Below are 14,116 nucleotides of genomic sequence, written 5' to 3'. Positions count from 1 at the left end.
CTTCATTTTAGTTGACAACAAAGTCGACTATTTAGACTTAACATAGACAAATAATGAAAAGGGCAAATCTCCAAAATAGCACCTTTCTAAGTTTATATCACAAAAATAGCACTCAAAAACTAAAATGACCAAAATAGTATTTTATCTTTTGAAAAATTTAAATTTTTTTATTTTTCAAAATTTGAAATCTTATCCCCAAAAACTCACTTTTCAACTCTAAACCCTAAAACCTAAACTCTAAACCCTAAACCCTAAATTCTAAACCCTAAACCCTACCCCTTGAGTGCTATTTTTGTGACTTTTGGCCTTGAGTGCTAGTTTGGGAACAAAAACTTGATTTAGTGATATTTTAATCTTTTTCTCTAATGAAAATCAAGGGCAGTATATCTGGTCAGGTTATATAAATATAAATATATATACTCATCGTTTACTACTTTGTGAGTATATATACTCATCGTTTGACATTGGGAGTCATCGGCTGAATAAATTGTATAATCGCGGATTACGATCGAATCTCGCGGCTGAGAGAACATGGTGATGACGGATCCAAAAACGGAGACTTCATCCGATTCCAAACCTCGAATCGAGGAAGCGCCGTTAGAGAAACTTGGAGATTCTTCAACTGTTTTGGACGATCCAGTGGAATCCAGATCTCCAAAGGAAGAGGAAGAGAAAGAAACGTTCGGGGTTTGGGAGTTCATGAAAGGAGGTAGTTGCAAAGAGTCATTCATGGCTTGGGAAGTTTGTGTAGAGGAAGCTAAGAAGAAGAAAGAAGATATCGTCACCAAGTGTAGGGAAGTCTCTACTACCTTGTGTGAATGTGTGGATGCTCACTTCGATTATTACGGGCCTATTCTTATAGTGGCGAAAGTTTTTGAAGAAGAGACGAAGAAGGAGATGGAAGCCGAGAAGAACAAGGTCCAAGAAGAAGACATCTCTGAAGAGGAAGAAGCTAGCTCAGGGTTGTTGACTAAGAGTATAGGTTAACTTTTTTAATGGTTTGTTTGCTTATCAATATTGGATTTTGGGGATAAAAGTTATGTTGTTAGATTCAAAAACTACTTACAACTCTTGTTTTCTTTTGTTGTTTCCTAAGCTACTTCCTCATTTGAATGTGTTTTGTTTCTTATGAAACAGACAAGGTCATATATTTTTGCTTAGTGATTGATTCTGGTTCCAGCATTTTTCTACTAGGTCTGAAGATCAAGTTGAAAGTTGACTTGTGATTGCTTGATTGTATTTATGTCTCTATGTCTTGTTTACATGTTTCAGGAGGATACATGCCAAGATCAGTGTCTGGGAACCTCACTTCATATCTTACAAATACTTTAGCGTAAATGTGTTGTTATGTTCATTGATCCTAATTTTATGTGGTGATTGAACATACAGTGAAATTCAGACCAAGCTCAAGATCTTACGTCGAATTCTCTTTAGGTTCTTTTGATTCATGATCTGTTCGTTTTGTCTGTAGACTAGGCTTCACCCTTTGACTTTGAGACTTTGAGCCAGGGAGCTAAGAAATCGTTTTTTTTCTCTTCCTTTTTTAGGTTGTAGATTAGAAAAAGAGGAACATGCTTAGAGTGCAATACAAATAAAGTATACAAGATCGAGTAAACAAATTGATTTTGGAAAGGAAATATTTCATGGTTTAGATGATTAAAAGTAGCTAGGTTGTCTGTTTTAATGAATTTGTTGTCCTTTCAGGAATGCAGACACAAGAGCACACCACCATGTTTCTTTCATTTCCTCATTACATTAGTTCACTTAAATTCTCTCTAACGTTTTAAAAATTTATACTGAATCTTAGCAGCTATGTAGACCATTCGAAAAAACATTTTCTTTCAATCGAGTAATCGAACACCGACAAGTTTGGCTATGCCTTTGTATGATTCGTCAACATCGAGATTGATGGTTTAATATTGATTTAAGTTATTTTAGTGGCAAATCAGATATAAACCTTCCAGACAGATTGTATCTGCATGCAGTTTCACGTATTTGGTGGCATAGTTTCTGGATAGCTTGATGTATCTTCATATTGTATAATCTATGTGTATTACTAAAAATATGAGACCTTAATGGAGTATGGAGGCTTGCTACGAACGTGCAACTGCAACCTTAATTTACGCAAAACATTACAGATGCAACCCCCAAAAAACAATAATATCCAATCAGTACTGTATCCAATAATGAGTAGTCATGTGTCTTTGTACGTCCATCAGTCCATGCATTACGTGATGGACTTAATATTACAAATGGCATTCTGATTTTGCATAATAAAAGCTGTGTTCACATGTTCCCTGCGTAGTCGTATTAATTTTAAGCCAACCAACTTTGTGGAATTCATGTAGTATACTGTTTTCGTTTTGTCTCGTACCGAAATTTCTTTAAAACAACTGAAAATATATGAATTAACTAAGGTTCTGTGTAATATAGAATGTTCTATAACTATTCATATGATTTACAAACACAAAGAAGATATGTTTCACCACAATGTTATCGTCCTTTAATTTTAGCATTTCCTAATAATCAATGGATTAATTCTGATTAAATTTATTGTACAGTTGTACGTGATACTAGTTTGAATCTTAAACCCACTTAAACCGGCTTACTTTCTTGAGGCTTGGTTTCGTTCACGCAACGAGACAAACTTTTTTCCGGGTTCTATTGCATAATAAAAACCTCGGATTTTGTAACACTTGGCAGATAACTTACTAATGGATTTCGGAAAAGGATAGTGTGAAAAACAATGATAGCCATGACATATTTTTATATAAAAAGCAACATAAAGTTTTAACAATAATCATAAGAATCGGCTAAAATGTCAAAATGGTATCGACTGTTTTTAAACTCAACAAGGTAAGCATAAAGGAAAGACTCAAGATATGATACCAAAACCTCCAAATAAAAAAAGAAACACAAAAGATAACTAACTGTATCCATTAAGTCACAACATATATAACCTATAGTAGCTAATTCACATTGAGAGCTAACAAGTGAAAATCTCATTCATTTGATTTTAACTTTGTGGTAGTTTCATAGTATTAAATATCGACACAGGTGGAGAGTTAGTTCGGTAACATTTACTTCTCTGCTCCCACATTCCCAACGTCCCCTTCTTTATAAATACGTCCTCAATATATACATACAAGACCGGTCCATGACCCTCACGTGACTCTCACGGGTCTTCTTCCTTTCTTAGTTTCTTCTTCCACCGCCATCAATACAAAATTACAAACAGTTTTTTTTTTTGTAACTTCAAAAATTACAAACAGTTCTCTCTCACAAAAGAGAATGGACTCTCACATCAACCCTAGCCATGGCGGAAACTCTTCTTCTCTCGACAGTCTCAAACCAAGCGTACTAGCCACCATCATCATCCTTCTCATCACTCTCCTCGTCTCCGTCTCCATTTGCGTCCTCCTCCGCTGCCTCAACCGCTGTAACCACCACCACTCGCCTCTCTCTCCGTCTCCCTCCGATTCCCTCCGATTCTCCACTCACCGAGTCTCTCCCGAAACAGAACGATCCTCCTCTGTGCTCGACTCGCTCCCGATTTTCAAATTCTCCTCCGTCACTCGCCGATCTTCCACCTCCTCTAACTCCAGCGACTGCGCGGTTTGTTTATCGAAGTTCGAACCGGAGGATCAGCTTCGTCTTCTGCCTCTCTGTTGCCACGCGTTTCACGCGGATTGTATCGATACCTGGCTCGTGTCTAATCAAACGTGTCCGCTTTGTCGCTCTCCTCTGTTCGCTTCCGATTCCGATCTCACGAAGGCTCTCGGCGGCGGAGAAGGAGATAACAGTTTCCGTCTCGAAATCGGATCAATCAGCCGCCGCAACGACGGTCCGATTCCGGAATCCGACGATCAGCACCGGTCTTACGCAATGGGATCGTTCGAGTACATAGTCGACGACGTCGAATCCGAAATCTCTGAGTCCAATTTCAATCAAACGCGAAAACAGGAAGACGCGCCTGTGGAGGTTACTGCGTCTAGTTATAATCCTGCGTTTGAAGCGAGTTTGGCGGGAGAGATAGGTAACGAAGGTTCTAGAAGCTGGCTTAAGGATTACGTGGACAGACTCTCGCTTGGTGTTTCGTTTAGAAGCTCTGATAGGTTTTTTACTGGGAGCAGTCGTCGGAGCGAGGAAATGACGGTGGTGGATTTGGAGGCGAATCATGCCGGAGAAGAGATAAGTGAGCTTTTCCGGTGGTTCTCAGGTGTCTGATGTGAGTGTGACTCCGAATGACAATGACTATCAAATTTTATTCATTTGCTTGGTTCGAAAGAAAAGAGACAGAGCCCTTTTGCTTTTGGTTTGTACATGTATTAAACAGTACTCAAGACTTTCTAATTTGGTATACTTGTTTTTAAATACTACTACTGTATATAGGCAAGTAGCCCAAACCCAATATCCTAAATTTGGGCCAACATTTGGGGAACCCAGTTTCTGATACAATGATTGGTTCCAGAAACGCTAACGCAACATTGTTAAAAGGTCTCTTCTTTTGTCCGTCTAGTATTTAGAAGAAGCTACCCCTGGTGCTCTTTTGAGTCTGACAGGAAATGTTACGAGTTGAAAAGAACGGCATGTGTTTGATAATGTCAAGCTGAGGGATCAGCTTCCAACTTTGGCTTCTCCGTTGATGTGATGAAAGCTTTATACCATTAAAATACGTTATAAACTTATAATAGCCAGAGTCTTAGTTCAGTTTATATTCATCTCACAATGCCATTCTAAAGTTCTTACAAAACTTAAGTTAAATCAGTTCAAATTATTGCAAAGCTCGAGAGAGAGTGACAAACAAGAATATAAAACTAGAAGAAAACGGCAAGAGCAGTGTGATTAGGACACGCCAACCGAATTCAAATCTCAGGGACCCTCTCTTACATTTAAGCGCTTGGGTTATTGGCAACTTTTATAAAGTTGATATGAAACACTTCAATGTTGTACTTGGGGTTTACAAAAGATAATGAGACTTTTGTCATAATAAGTGATAATATAGCTTTGTAGGTCTATGTATTGAAGTGGACTAGAGAGGAGCAATTGTGGAAACCAAGATAATCTTTTCTACGTGAAGACAAAAACAAAGTCAAAACTGTCGCACTCTTGACTCTCTTAACAGAAACTCATCGTTCAAAATTCAGTTAATTTCAAAATTTTAACTGCCGCACTACTAATTACAGTACTGAATGATTAGTTTAATAACCTTTGACCATATCAACATACTAGTAAAGATCGACTAGCTAGCCTGGTTCCGTTCTATAATTTCTTGTACAGGTCTCACCGGAGCCCAATATGGTACGAATTACTTAGAATGTAGTTCTGGTTTGATCTGGTTCGGTCAGTTCTATGGATTAGACTGCAGTTTACAATCAGAAGATAAATTAGAAATGGACTTTGTCTGTTTTGACAAATCGTAGTCATATGCTATAAAAACATATGATTATATCTTTGGTCAACTCCTAAGAAAAATGGATTAATCGGATCAGGTTTGCAACACGATTATCCGATAACGTTTGAGTACATTAATATAGATGACATCATGAACTAATTTCACTAGAATATCAATGGTATGATCAGTCTTTTAATTTGCACACTTAAGAAAAGTATTTTTCACAAGAACAATATAAATGACATACATTGCTTCTCCTAACATCCCAAGAACAAAGACTTTGCTCCATCTACAATTTTTTTTTCAAAAAAAAAACATAATACTACAAAAGTGAAGAAACCCTAGCGTCTTTTAAACTAATTTCAATCTGATTATTCACCAAATAAAAAGCTTGATTTTGTAAAAAAAAAATCCATCAATATCTTTAGTAGTTACGAGGATACACACTTAAAGGCGCTAAGTCAAACATTTGACCAAACCTGCCCACCAATAACTCAACGGCGGTGATTAACTCTACCTATATCCACAAGCTTCTTCGATCTATTCGCGCAAAACGACGCCGCTTCTGCTATATGCGGCTTTTCCGGCACCGTTACCTCGCTCCCGTTTCCGTTAAACTCCGACGGGAATCTGATTTTCCGTTTAAACGGACAGTTAGGACTAGCTCTCACCAACGGACTCAAACAGAAACCCATCCCCGAAATGCTCCTCCCTATCCCCGCCGCAATATTCCTCCTCCCCGGAGTTTTCATCGCCGGAGTTCTTCTCGGTTCGTTTTCCTCCTCTTCTGCTTCCGTATCTCTCGCCGGCGACATCCCTCGACAGTACACTCGCTGAGGTCTACGAGCAGAGATCACGTCCTCGATGTAACACGCGGTGGGTTGCTTCTTGGAGAGAAACGACGAGATCCACGACCGCGACGACGACGAGGACGAGCATGAAACTCGAGACTTGGTATCGGAATCGAAATCGTCAGATCTAGCTCTGAACAGACTAGAGAGTCTCGAAGCTTTACCGCTTCTCGGTTTAGAGGAACGGTTCGATTCGAAGTCCTTGCATGAGAATCCGGTATCCACCTGAGGAGTGGTGATGAACCGGCGGTTTAATCCTCCTCCTCCTCCTCCGGCGTCTGATTTTCTGCGGGCTACGTAAGGAGAGACAGAGCGAGGGAAAATCAGATTGTTAGATTTACGCGATTGATTATCGTCTTCTGTGACGGCGGCGGAAGCGGCGAGAGAGAGGAGACGTTCACGGAGGCAAGAAGCGCAGACGCCGGCGGTGCTGCTGAGATCGACGGTGTGTCTTTTACACCTCATCGGAGGAGAACGGAAGAGAGAAAGATGATGTTTTTGGAGATCGGAGAGAGGAGATGATATGGCTGAGAGTTTCGCTGTTATAGTGATGTGACAACCTGTAAAGGGGAGAAGAAAGAAGCAGAAGATCTGGCTGGTGGTAAAGGTTTTGGCTTTTTATAAGAAGATCTCTCTGTTTTAATAAGATAGAGAGAGAGATAAATGACTCGGAGGAGAGAGAACGCATTCTCTGTCGGGATCAAGAGTCCAGAGATTGAAAGTATTTTATTTTATGAAGCTATTTGAAGTTTTGTAATGTAAAGCACAACATTTAGACAGATCATCACCATCGTGTCCAACATTTATCTCTATTTTTTTACGATTTGTATACCAATTACGTGTTTAGGTCAGTAATTAGCATTTATTTCAGTTTAGTAAAAAATTGCATGATTTATGACAAATTATACATACTTTTAAATTTAATTACCAAATTTATAAAAGATCTATTATTCAGAACTTTTTATATAAAAAGATTACAACAAGTGAAGGATTCTACAATTTAATCATCCCAAAATGTTACACATTTGACATTTAGTTAATTACAAACAATTTAAATTTAATTATTTTATGATAATTATTTAAACAGTTTGATACAAGAAATCATTATTTAGAACAAACGCCATTATACTTGATTACTTGTTAGGTGCTGCTTCTGGGAGAAGGATAAATCTCATAGTTGACCTTGCTTTAAATTTTTATCGGACCAATACCATTGGATTTGAATGGGATGTGTAGTGATTACCTCAGCCACTGAGTTTTAAAACAGCACTTGAATGAGGATATATCCAATCCAATGCATATACAGAAAGTTAACAATAATTAAATAAGAAATCTAAAAGGGAAGCATGTGACGATGGCTGGTAGAAGCCGACAACTATTAGGTGAAAACGAGCCATCTTCGTTTCCCACATCACACGAATGTTCGTCTGTTTCTTCAGCTACTTTCCACATGGCCTCACCCCAAACCTCATCCTGGGCCTAAATTTACAATTGGGCTTTAAAGCCTTTTCCCGAGTCTTCCTTGTTTATTGGGCCTTCTAAATCCAACCACTAGTGTCCAGGGCCTCCAAGCTTTCCGACAGATTCTGTAATGTGTGGGTCCACGTGGAACTTCAAAATTCGAAAATTCGAACGCGTTTCAATAAAAAAAGGAGCAAATAGACAATATGCACTCACACAATCTTATCTTCATTCCATTATTTAAAGTTGGAAGCAGACCGTACCGGACTAAACCGAACCAGAGAAGCACATAGTATACACATTCCTTAGCTCGTAGACAGCGTCCAAGCGACTGTACCCGACCGAACCAACCTTGTAGAACCATAAAGAGACAGGTCTGTTGGCGAATTTCCAAGCAATTTTATGCTATTTCTGAACTGAAATTTCGTCTTTAGAACTTTGAATTTCTCAATTTGAAACGATAGGAGAAGGAAGATGACAACTATGGAGAGCTTGATTGGGTTGGTTAACAGGATACAGAGAGCATGTACTGTTCTCGGTGACTACGGTGGTGGAACCGGAGATAACGCTTTCAATTCTCTCTGGGAAGCTCTTCCAACCGTCGCAGTCGTGGGTGGTCAGGTGAATTTCTCTGGTCCAAGTAGCTTTGACTTCTTCTTCCTCTGTTTCAATCTGTTGACTCTTTCAACTTGTTTTTTGCAGAGTTCTGGAAAGTCTTCGGTTCTTGAGAGCATAGTTGGGAGAGATTTTCTTCCTAGAGGATCCGGTTTGTGAATTTTTTTTACTCTTGTAAGTATGGCAGAGAGCTTTGATTTTGAGAAAGGAAGTGTTTGGTGTAGGTATCGTTACGAGGCGTCCATTGGTGTTGCAGCTGCATAAGACAGAGGAAGGAACAGAGGAGTATGCAGAGTTCCTCCATCTTCCCAAGAAGAAGTTTATAGATTTTGGTATGTATCCTTAACATTAATGTATGAATGTTCTGTTCCTTGTCGTTTGACTTTTGGTTGATGATGGCAGCTTTGGTTCGGAAGGAGATTCAAGATGAGACTGATAGGATCACAGGGAAGAGCAAACAGATATCTCCAGTTCCGATTCACCTCAGTATCTTCTCTCCTAATGGTCTGCTTTTTATCACAACCTGTACAACTTCCTGTAAGGCTTTTACACTTTTGTCTGGAACTAACTTTGATGTTTGCTTTCTTTGGAAACAGTTGTGAATCTGACCCTCATTGATTTACCCGGTTTAACCAAAGTTGCTGTTGGTATGATTCTCTTATCTCTTGGTTGGGTTTTTAATTTCTTTACTATTTGCTGGCTGTATGAAACTTATTGACACTATCTTTGATTTTTAGAGGGACAGCCGGAAACAATTGTTGAGGATATTGAGTCCATGGTTCGGACATACGTTGATAAGGTGAGTTAGTTTGTAAACATTTCACAAACGTAAGACCCATATTAAAAAAACCTTGAGTAGTAGTACTATATGCTTTTCATTTTATAATTATACAGATACTTTTTTCTAGTTCCTTATTTGGGTTGTTCTGTTTGTTTTGCAGCCCAACTGTATCATACTAGCTATATCTCCTGCCAATCAAGACATAGCTACATCAGATGCAATCAAGCTCGCCAAAGAAGTAGATCCAACAGGTTTGTTTTGTTCTTCTGTTGTAAATGCATGTTGCACTTTTGCATCAACTTTTGTATTTTGATAATGAGATAAAGTTTTTGATCATCCCAGGCGAGAGAACATTTGGTGTTCTTACAAAGTTAGACCTGATGGACAAAGGAACTAACGCATTAGAAGTAAGCACCTCTTCATTTTTTTTTGCGTGGTACATGACGTTGTTCCTAACCAATAGTAATGCTTTCATTCATAAGGTTCTTGAGGGAAGATCATACAGGCTGCAACATCCTTGGGTTGGGATAGTGAACCGTTCCCAAGCAGATATTAATAGGAATGCTGACATGATGCTTGCTAGACGCAAAGAGCGAGAATATTTTGACACCAGTCCTGACTATGGTCACTTAGCCAGCAAGATGGGATCAGAATATCTCGCAAAGCTGCTCTCTAAGGTGCTCTTGATATTTTATCATACACTTCTTTTTAATTTGATTGGTTCTCATTTTCCCTATGGTCTATTTTTTTGTTCTGCAGCACTTGGAGTCTGTTATCAGGTCTCGTATCCCAAGCATCCTATCCTTAATAAACAAAAGCATCGAGGAGCTCGAGAGAGAGTTAGACCGATTGGGTAGGCCTGTTGCAGTTGATGCTGGGGTGAGTACTTTCTCTATACGAAACCATTTCTCTTTTTCTTCTTTTCTGTGTGCTAAACCTGCTGGTCTCACTTTCACTCTCACTCTCAGGCTCAGCTCTACACTATACTGGAGATGTGTCGTGCATTCGATAAGATCTTCAAGGAACATCTTGATGGAGGGTAAGCATCTACTTACTGTTTTGAAGTTTCCACCAGTTGCTTATTAATGCTGACATTTGTAGGCGTCCTGGAGGTGACCGTATCTACGGAGTCTTCGACAACCAGCTCCCAGCTGCACTTAAAAAGCTTCCTTTTGATCGCCATCTTTCTCTACAGAGTGTGAAGAGGATAGTCTCTGAAGCAGATGGTTATCAGCCTCACTTGATTGCACCAGAACAAGGTTATCGCCGTCTTATTGAAGGGGCGCTAGGTTACTTTAGAGGTCCAGCTGAAGCTTCTGTGGACGCTGTAAGCTCTTTCTACACCCTTCACTTTCAGTTTTTTTTTATATATAGAGGAACCATAATGAGTTTTGTGTGCTTCAGGTTCACTTTGTCTTGAAAGAGCTTGTCAGGAAGTCAATTGCAGAAACTCAGGTGAGAGTCTTTTACTTAATGAACTAAGAAAGGATTTTACTGAATGAGTCTCTCTAGGCCTGCGGATTTTGTCCGAACCAGCCTAACCGAACTGAAATTTTTGGTTTTCGGTTCGGGTACGGTTTGGAGTTCGGTTTAGTTCTGCTGAGTTTTGAAAAATGATTTGGTTTTGGGTTCGGTTACGGTTCGGAGTTCGGTTTAGTTCTGCAAAGTTTTGAAAAATGATTTGGTTTTCGGTTCGGTTACGGTTTGGAGTTCGATTTTCAAAAAAAAAGAAAAAATAACCGAAATTAGCTGGGACAACCGAAGCAAATTAACCGAACTAACTAACCAAATAACTGAATTTAATTGAAATAACCGAATTTAACTGAAAGTATCTGAAACAAAAAAATAATTAGAAACCGAAATTAAACGGAAACCGAACCAATTTTTTCCGGTTCACTTCGGTGGGAAATAAACCGAAACCCAAAATACCTGAACTGAATAAACCGAAACCACAGACCTAAATCTCTCTGTGATGGCGAAAATGCAGGAGCTAAAGCGTTTCCCTTCACTTCAAGTGGAGCTAGCTTTAGCAGCCAACACCTCCTTGGAGAAGTTCAGGGAAGAAAGCAAGAAGTCGGTTATTAGACTTGTCGAGATGGAGTCTGCTTATCTAACAGCTGAGTTCTTCAGGAAAATTCCTCAAGAAATGGAAAGACCAGCAGTAGCCAACAGCAAAAACCAAGCCGCTTCTCCTTCCCCCGCAACACAAGACCTATACGGAGATGGACATTTCAGAAGGATAGCATCAAACGTGTCTGCGTATGTCAGCATTGTTTCAGACACGCTTCGTAACACCATCCCGAAAGCTTGTGTTTACTGTCAGGTTAGACAAGCTAAGCTCGCGCTGCTCAATTACTTCTACAGTCAGATCAGCAAGAGAGAGGTAAATTAAAGACTATATACTAAAAAATAAAATGTCTCAAAAGTGTTTCGGATTCAAAACTTTACATGTTATGGTTACAGGGGAAACAGTTGGGACTGTTGCTAGATGAAGATCCGGCTTTGATGGGGAGGAGACTAGAGTGCGCGCAGAGGCTTGAGTTGTATAAAAAAGCCAGAGATGAGATTGATGCAGTTGCTTGGGTGCGGTGAAGAGAGCTGAAGCGTGTGAGTGTGTCTGGTGATGGTTTTGTGATTAGAAAACTATTAACTTCGTGTGTTTGTTTATTAAGTTCGTTGGACTTGTAATATGTTCGTTGACTATGTCCTTATGTATGCAAGTTATTATCATCTGATTCATCAGACCTTTGTAATATAAACTTCTCGTTTCTATTTAAAAACGCGTTGCCGTTTATTTAAAAACGCGTTGCCGTTTCACTTCGGAGACAGTAGACTGCGCGCCGTTGGAACAAACATTAGGACGTTTTTATCAAATGTCATTGAAAACACTGTGTCGTCTGTCGTTAGAAGTAGGGGACTGCGCGCCATTTTAGTTATAGCAGGTTATTTAGACAGCGTACCGTTTCTAACAGGAAGCAGAACGGTAGAAGTCCCAAGAAGGCTTCATCTTCTTCATTACTTTCTTCTCCTCTGTTTACTTTGAACTTCCGTCAGGACTTGTCAAACTGCTGCGTGATTCACAGTCGCATCTCTGTCGATTTCCAGGTAAATTTCAGTATCTTTGGTCTGAACATGCAATCAGTTTATAACTTTATATTGACGTTCTTGCATATTGATTCACGCAGATAGTATCAGTTGGATCAGAGGTAGTAGATTTATCATGGAAACTTCTGTTGATGCTCCTATCAAGGTATCTTTCTCGCCTGTATACGGTATACCCCCAGTTTAATTGTCACTTTTGCTTAAAATTCAACGATATCAACAAAAAAATAAAAAAAATTCAACGATATCTTTGGGTTACAGGACAAACATGAAGAAAGTCCTAGGTGGAAGAAACCAACAATTGTTTTTGTGTTAGGTAGTAATTCCACTCTATGTAACCATGCTTTACATTCTCTCTAATCACGCATGATGGTTGGTTGAATGGTTTTGAGTTTAGGTGGTCCTGGAAGTGGAAAAGGTACTCAGTGTGCTAATGTTGTCCAACACTTTAGTTATACTCATTTGAGTGCTGGTGATCTTCTTAGAGCAGAGATTAGGTCTGGTTCTGAATTTGGGTAAGTGAACTCTCAAATCTCAAACTTATTGCTGAATAATAGTAATACTCCCATAAAGTAAATCTTGTTCTTGCTTTACGGTTATGTCTTTTCTTTCTGTGTGGATTGTTTCAGAGCCATGATCCAAGGCATGATTGCTGAGGGGAGAATTGTGCCGTCCGAGATTACGGTGAAGCTTTTGTGTAAAGCTATGGAGGAAAGTGGCAATGATAGGTTCATCATTGATGGTTTCCCTCGCAATGAAGAAAACCGAATAGTATTCGAAAATGTTGTAAGGGTCATCTTCCATCTCTTTAAATTTATTTTTACATGTTGTGGTAAGCCTTGGTTTAATAATACCTTTTTTGTGGAATTGAATAGGCTAAAATCGAGCCTGCTTTTGTTCTGTTCTTTGATTGTCCCGAAGAAGAACTAGAGAAGCGCATTATGAACAGGAACCAGGTTGGTTTCTTTTAACTGAAAAATGATATCTAGTTCGAGTCCCATTACTTGTTAATCAAGTTGTGTCTTGGTCGTGCAAGGGAAGAGAAGATGATAATCTTGAGACGATAAAGAAGCGATTTAAAGTGTTTGTAGAATCCACCCTCCCTATTGTTAGCTACTACGAATCTAAAGGAAAACTTCGAAAGGTTAGAGTTCAATTCTCATCCATGATCATTTTACCATCACACGTTGTTCCTGATCCTCTTGTTTGTTGTTTACTCAAGATTAATGCTGCAAAACCGAGCGAGGAGGTTTTCGAGGAAGTGAAATATTTATTTGCATCTGAAACTTGACAAGGTGAAGCTTGTGCACGTTTCATACAAACAGTGTTTGGTATATTCCTCTTAGATAATTATTATCACTGTTTGGTTTTGCTTACGTTGGCATCGCAGACTAGTTATCGCCGAACAAAACAAAAACAGAGACTTTCACATGTCCCGTCGTATACGTAATTAGGATTTACAAATTTGTGCTTATTAAGTAATGCTAGTATCTCTACGTATAACGTGTTCCCTTTATGATATAACCACATTTTCGTTGTAATAAATAACATTTTGTTAGGAACTTGTCAGGCTCAGTTGACTTATGATAAATCAAGTTTCCTAATCCGCAAAGTAGCCTGACTAGAAGCAAAAGGATCTTTACATAGACTTGCCATTATGATCACGCATCCACTTGATGACATGAAAAAACCTATTGTTACGTGCCCAGAGCCAACATTTTAAGAAACTTGTAGCCAATGGCTACCGTAAAAAAAAACTTAAAATATCGCCATATCGAATCACGACCGTCCATTTTATCAAGGATACTACTACTACGTTCATACATGGCATTAACTTACGTATAATATAATACGTATATAGAGTTATTCTTGGGTTCACCCCCTAAGGTGAACCTCTAGATTCACCAACCA

The 14,116-nt window shown here is 39.0% G+C and overlaps 5 protein-coding genes across 6 annotated transcripts; 4 read left to right on the top strand and 1 right to left on the bottom strand.

Annotated features, from left to right (window-relative positions):
• Positions 1 to 531: 531 nt before the first annotated feature.
• Positions 532 to 1,337, top strand: LOC103841873. Its single transcript, XM_009118451.3, has 2 exons — positions 532 to 982; positions 1,273 to 1,337. Exons 1-2 carry the CDS (start codon positions 532 to 534, stop codon positions 1,335 to 1,337), a joined length of 516 nt encoding a protein of 171 aa, XP_009116699.2.
• LOC103841872 (E3 ubiquitin-protein ligase ATL4-like) lies at positions 989 to 4,458 on the top strand. Its single transcript, XM_033279596.1, has 2 exons — positions 989 to 3,227; positions 3,262 to 4,458. The coding sequence occupies exon 2, from the start codon at positions 3,292 to 3,294 to the stop codon at positions 4,225 to 4,227; it is 936 nt and encodes a 311-aa protein (XP_033135487.1). The 5' UTR covers positions 989 to 3,227; positions 3,262 to 3,291; the 3' UTR covers positions 4,228 to 4,458.
• A 1,216-nt stretch (positions 4,459 to 5,674) lies between these two features.
• On the bottom strand, positions 5,675 to 7,642 carry LOC103841871. The gene has a single exon (XM_009118449.3). The coding sequence runs from the start codon at positions 6,709 to 6,711 to the stop codon at positions 5,890 to 5,892; it is 822 nt and encodes a 273-aa protein (XP_009116697.1). The 5' UTR covers positions 6,712 to 7,642; the 3' UTR covers positions 5,675 to 5,889.
• Positions 7,643 to 7,894: 252 nt separating this feature from the next.
• Positions 7,895 to 11,896, top strand: LOC103841869 (dynamin-related protein 1E). 2 transcript variants are annotated; one of them, XM_009118448.3, is made up of 16 exons: positions 7,896 to 8,081; positions 8,172 to 8,328; positions 8,410 to 8,473; positions 8,547 to 8,654; positions 8,725 to 8,826; positions 8,919 to 8,969; positions 9,060 to 9,121; positions 9,264 to 9,354; positions 9,446 to 9,510; positions 9,586 to 9,780; positions 9,863 to 9,982; positions 10,072 to 10,142; positions 10,205 to 10,430; positions 10,508 to 10,558; positions 11,091 to 11,486; positions 11,567 to 11,896. In XM_009118448.3, the coding sequence occupies exons 2-16, from the start codon at positions 8,182 to 8,184 to the stop codon at positions 11,693 to 11,695; spliced, it is 1,878 nt and encodes a 625-aa protein (XP_009116696.1). In that variant the 5' UTR covers positions 7,896 to 8,081; positions 8,172 to 8,181; the 3' UTR covers positions 11,696 to 11,896. The 2 variants fall into 2 exon arrangements, 1 of the variants encoding a protein (XP_009116696.1); XR_004451238.1 differs by lacking the exons at positions 11,091 to 11,486; positions 11,567 to 11,896 and adding an exon at positions 10,814 to 10,931 and having other exon boundaries at positions 7,895 to 8,081; positions 10,508 to 10,731.
• A 147-nt stretch (positions 11,897 to 12,043) lies between these two features.
• Positions 12,044 to 13,809, top strand: LOC103841868 (probable UMP-CMP kinase 1). Its single transcript, XM_009118447.3, has 8 exons — positions 12,044 to 12,208; positions 12,289 to 12,353; positions 12,467 to 12,521; positions 12,603 to 12,720; positions 12,835 to 12,991; positions 13,081 to 13,161; positions 13,242 to 13,349; positions 13,428 to 13,809. Exons 2-8 carry the CDS (start codon positions 12,324 to 12,326, stop codon positions 13,494 to 13,496), a joined length of 618 nt encoding a protein of 205 aa, XP_009116695.1. The 5' UTR covers positions 12,044 to 12,208; positions 12,289 to 12,323; the 3' UTR covers positions 13,497 to 13,809.
• Positions 13,810 to 14,116: the final 307 nt, after the last annotated feature.

The sequence above is a fragment of the Brassica rapa genome, chromosome A09 (genome assembly GCF_000309985.2).
Source record: "Brassica rapa cultivar Chiifu-401-42 chromosome A09, CAAS_Brap_v3.01, whole genome shotgun sequence".
NCBI classification, from domain to species: domain Eukaryota; kingdom Viridiplantae; phylum Streptophyta; class Magnoliopsida; order Brassicales; family Brassicaceae; genus Brassica; species Brassica rapa.
This window is presented reverse-complemented; position numbering and strand designations above follow the sequence as displayed.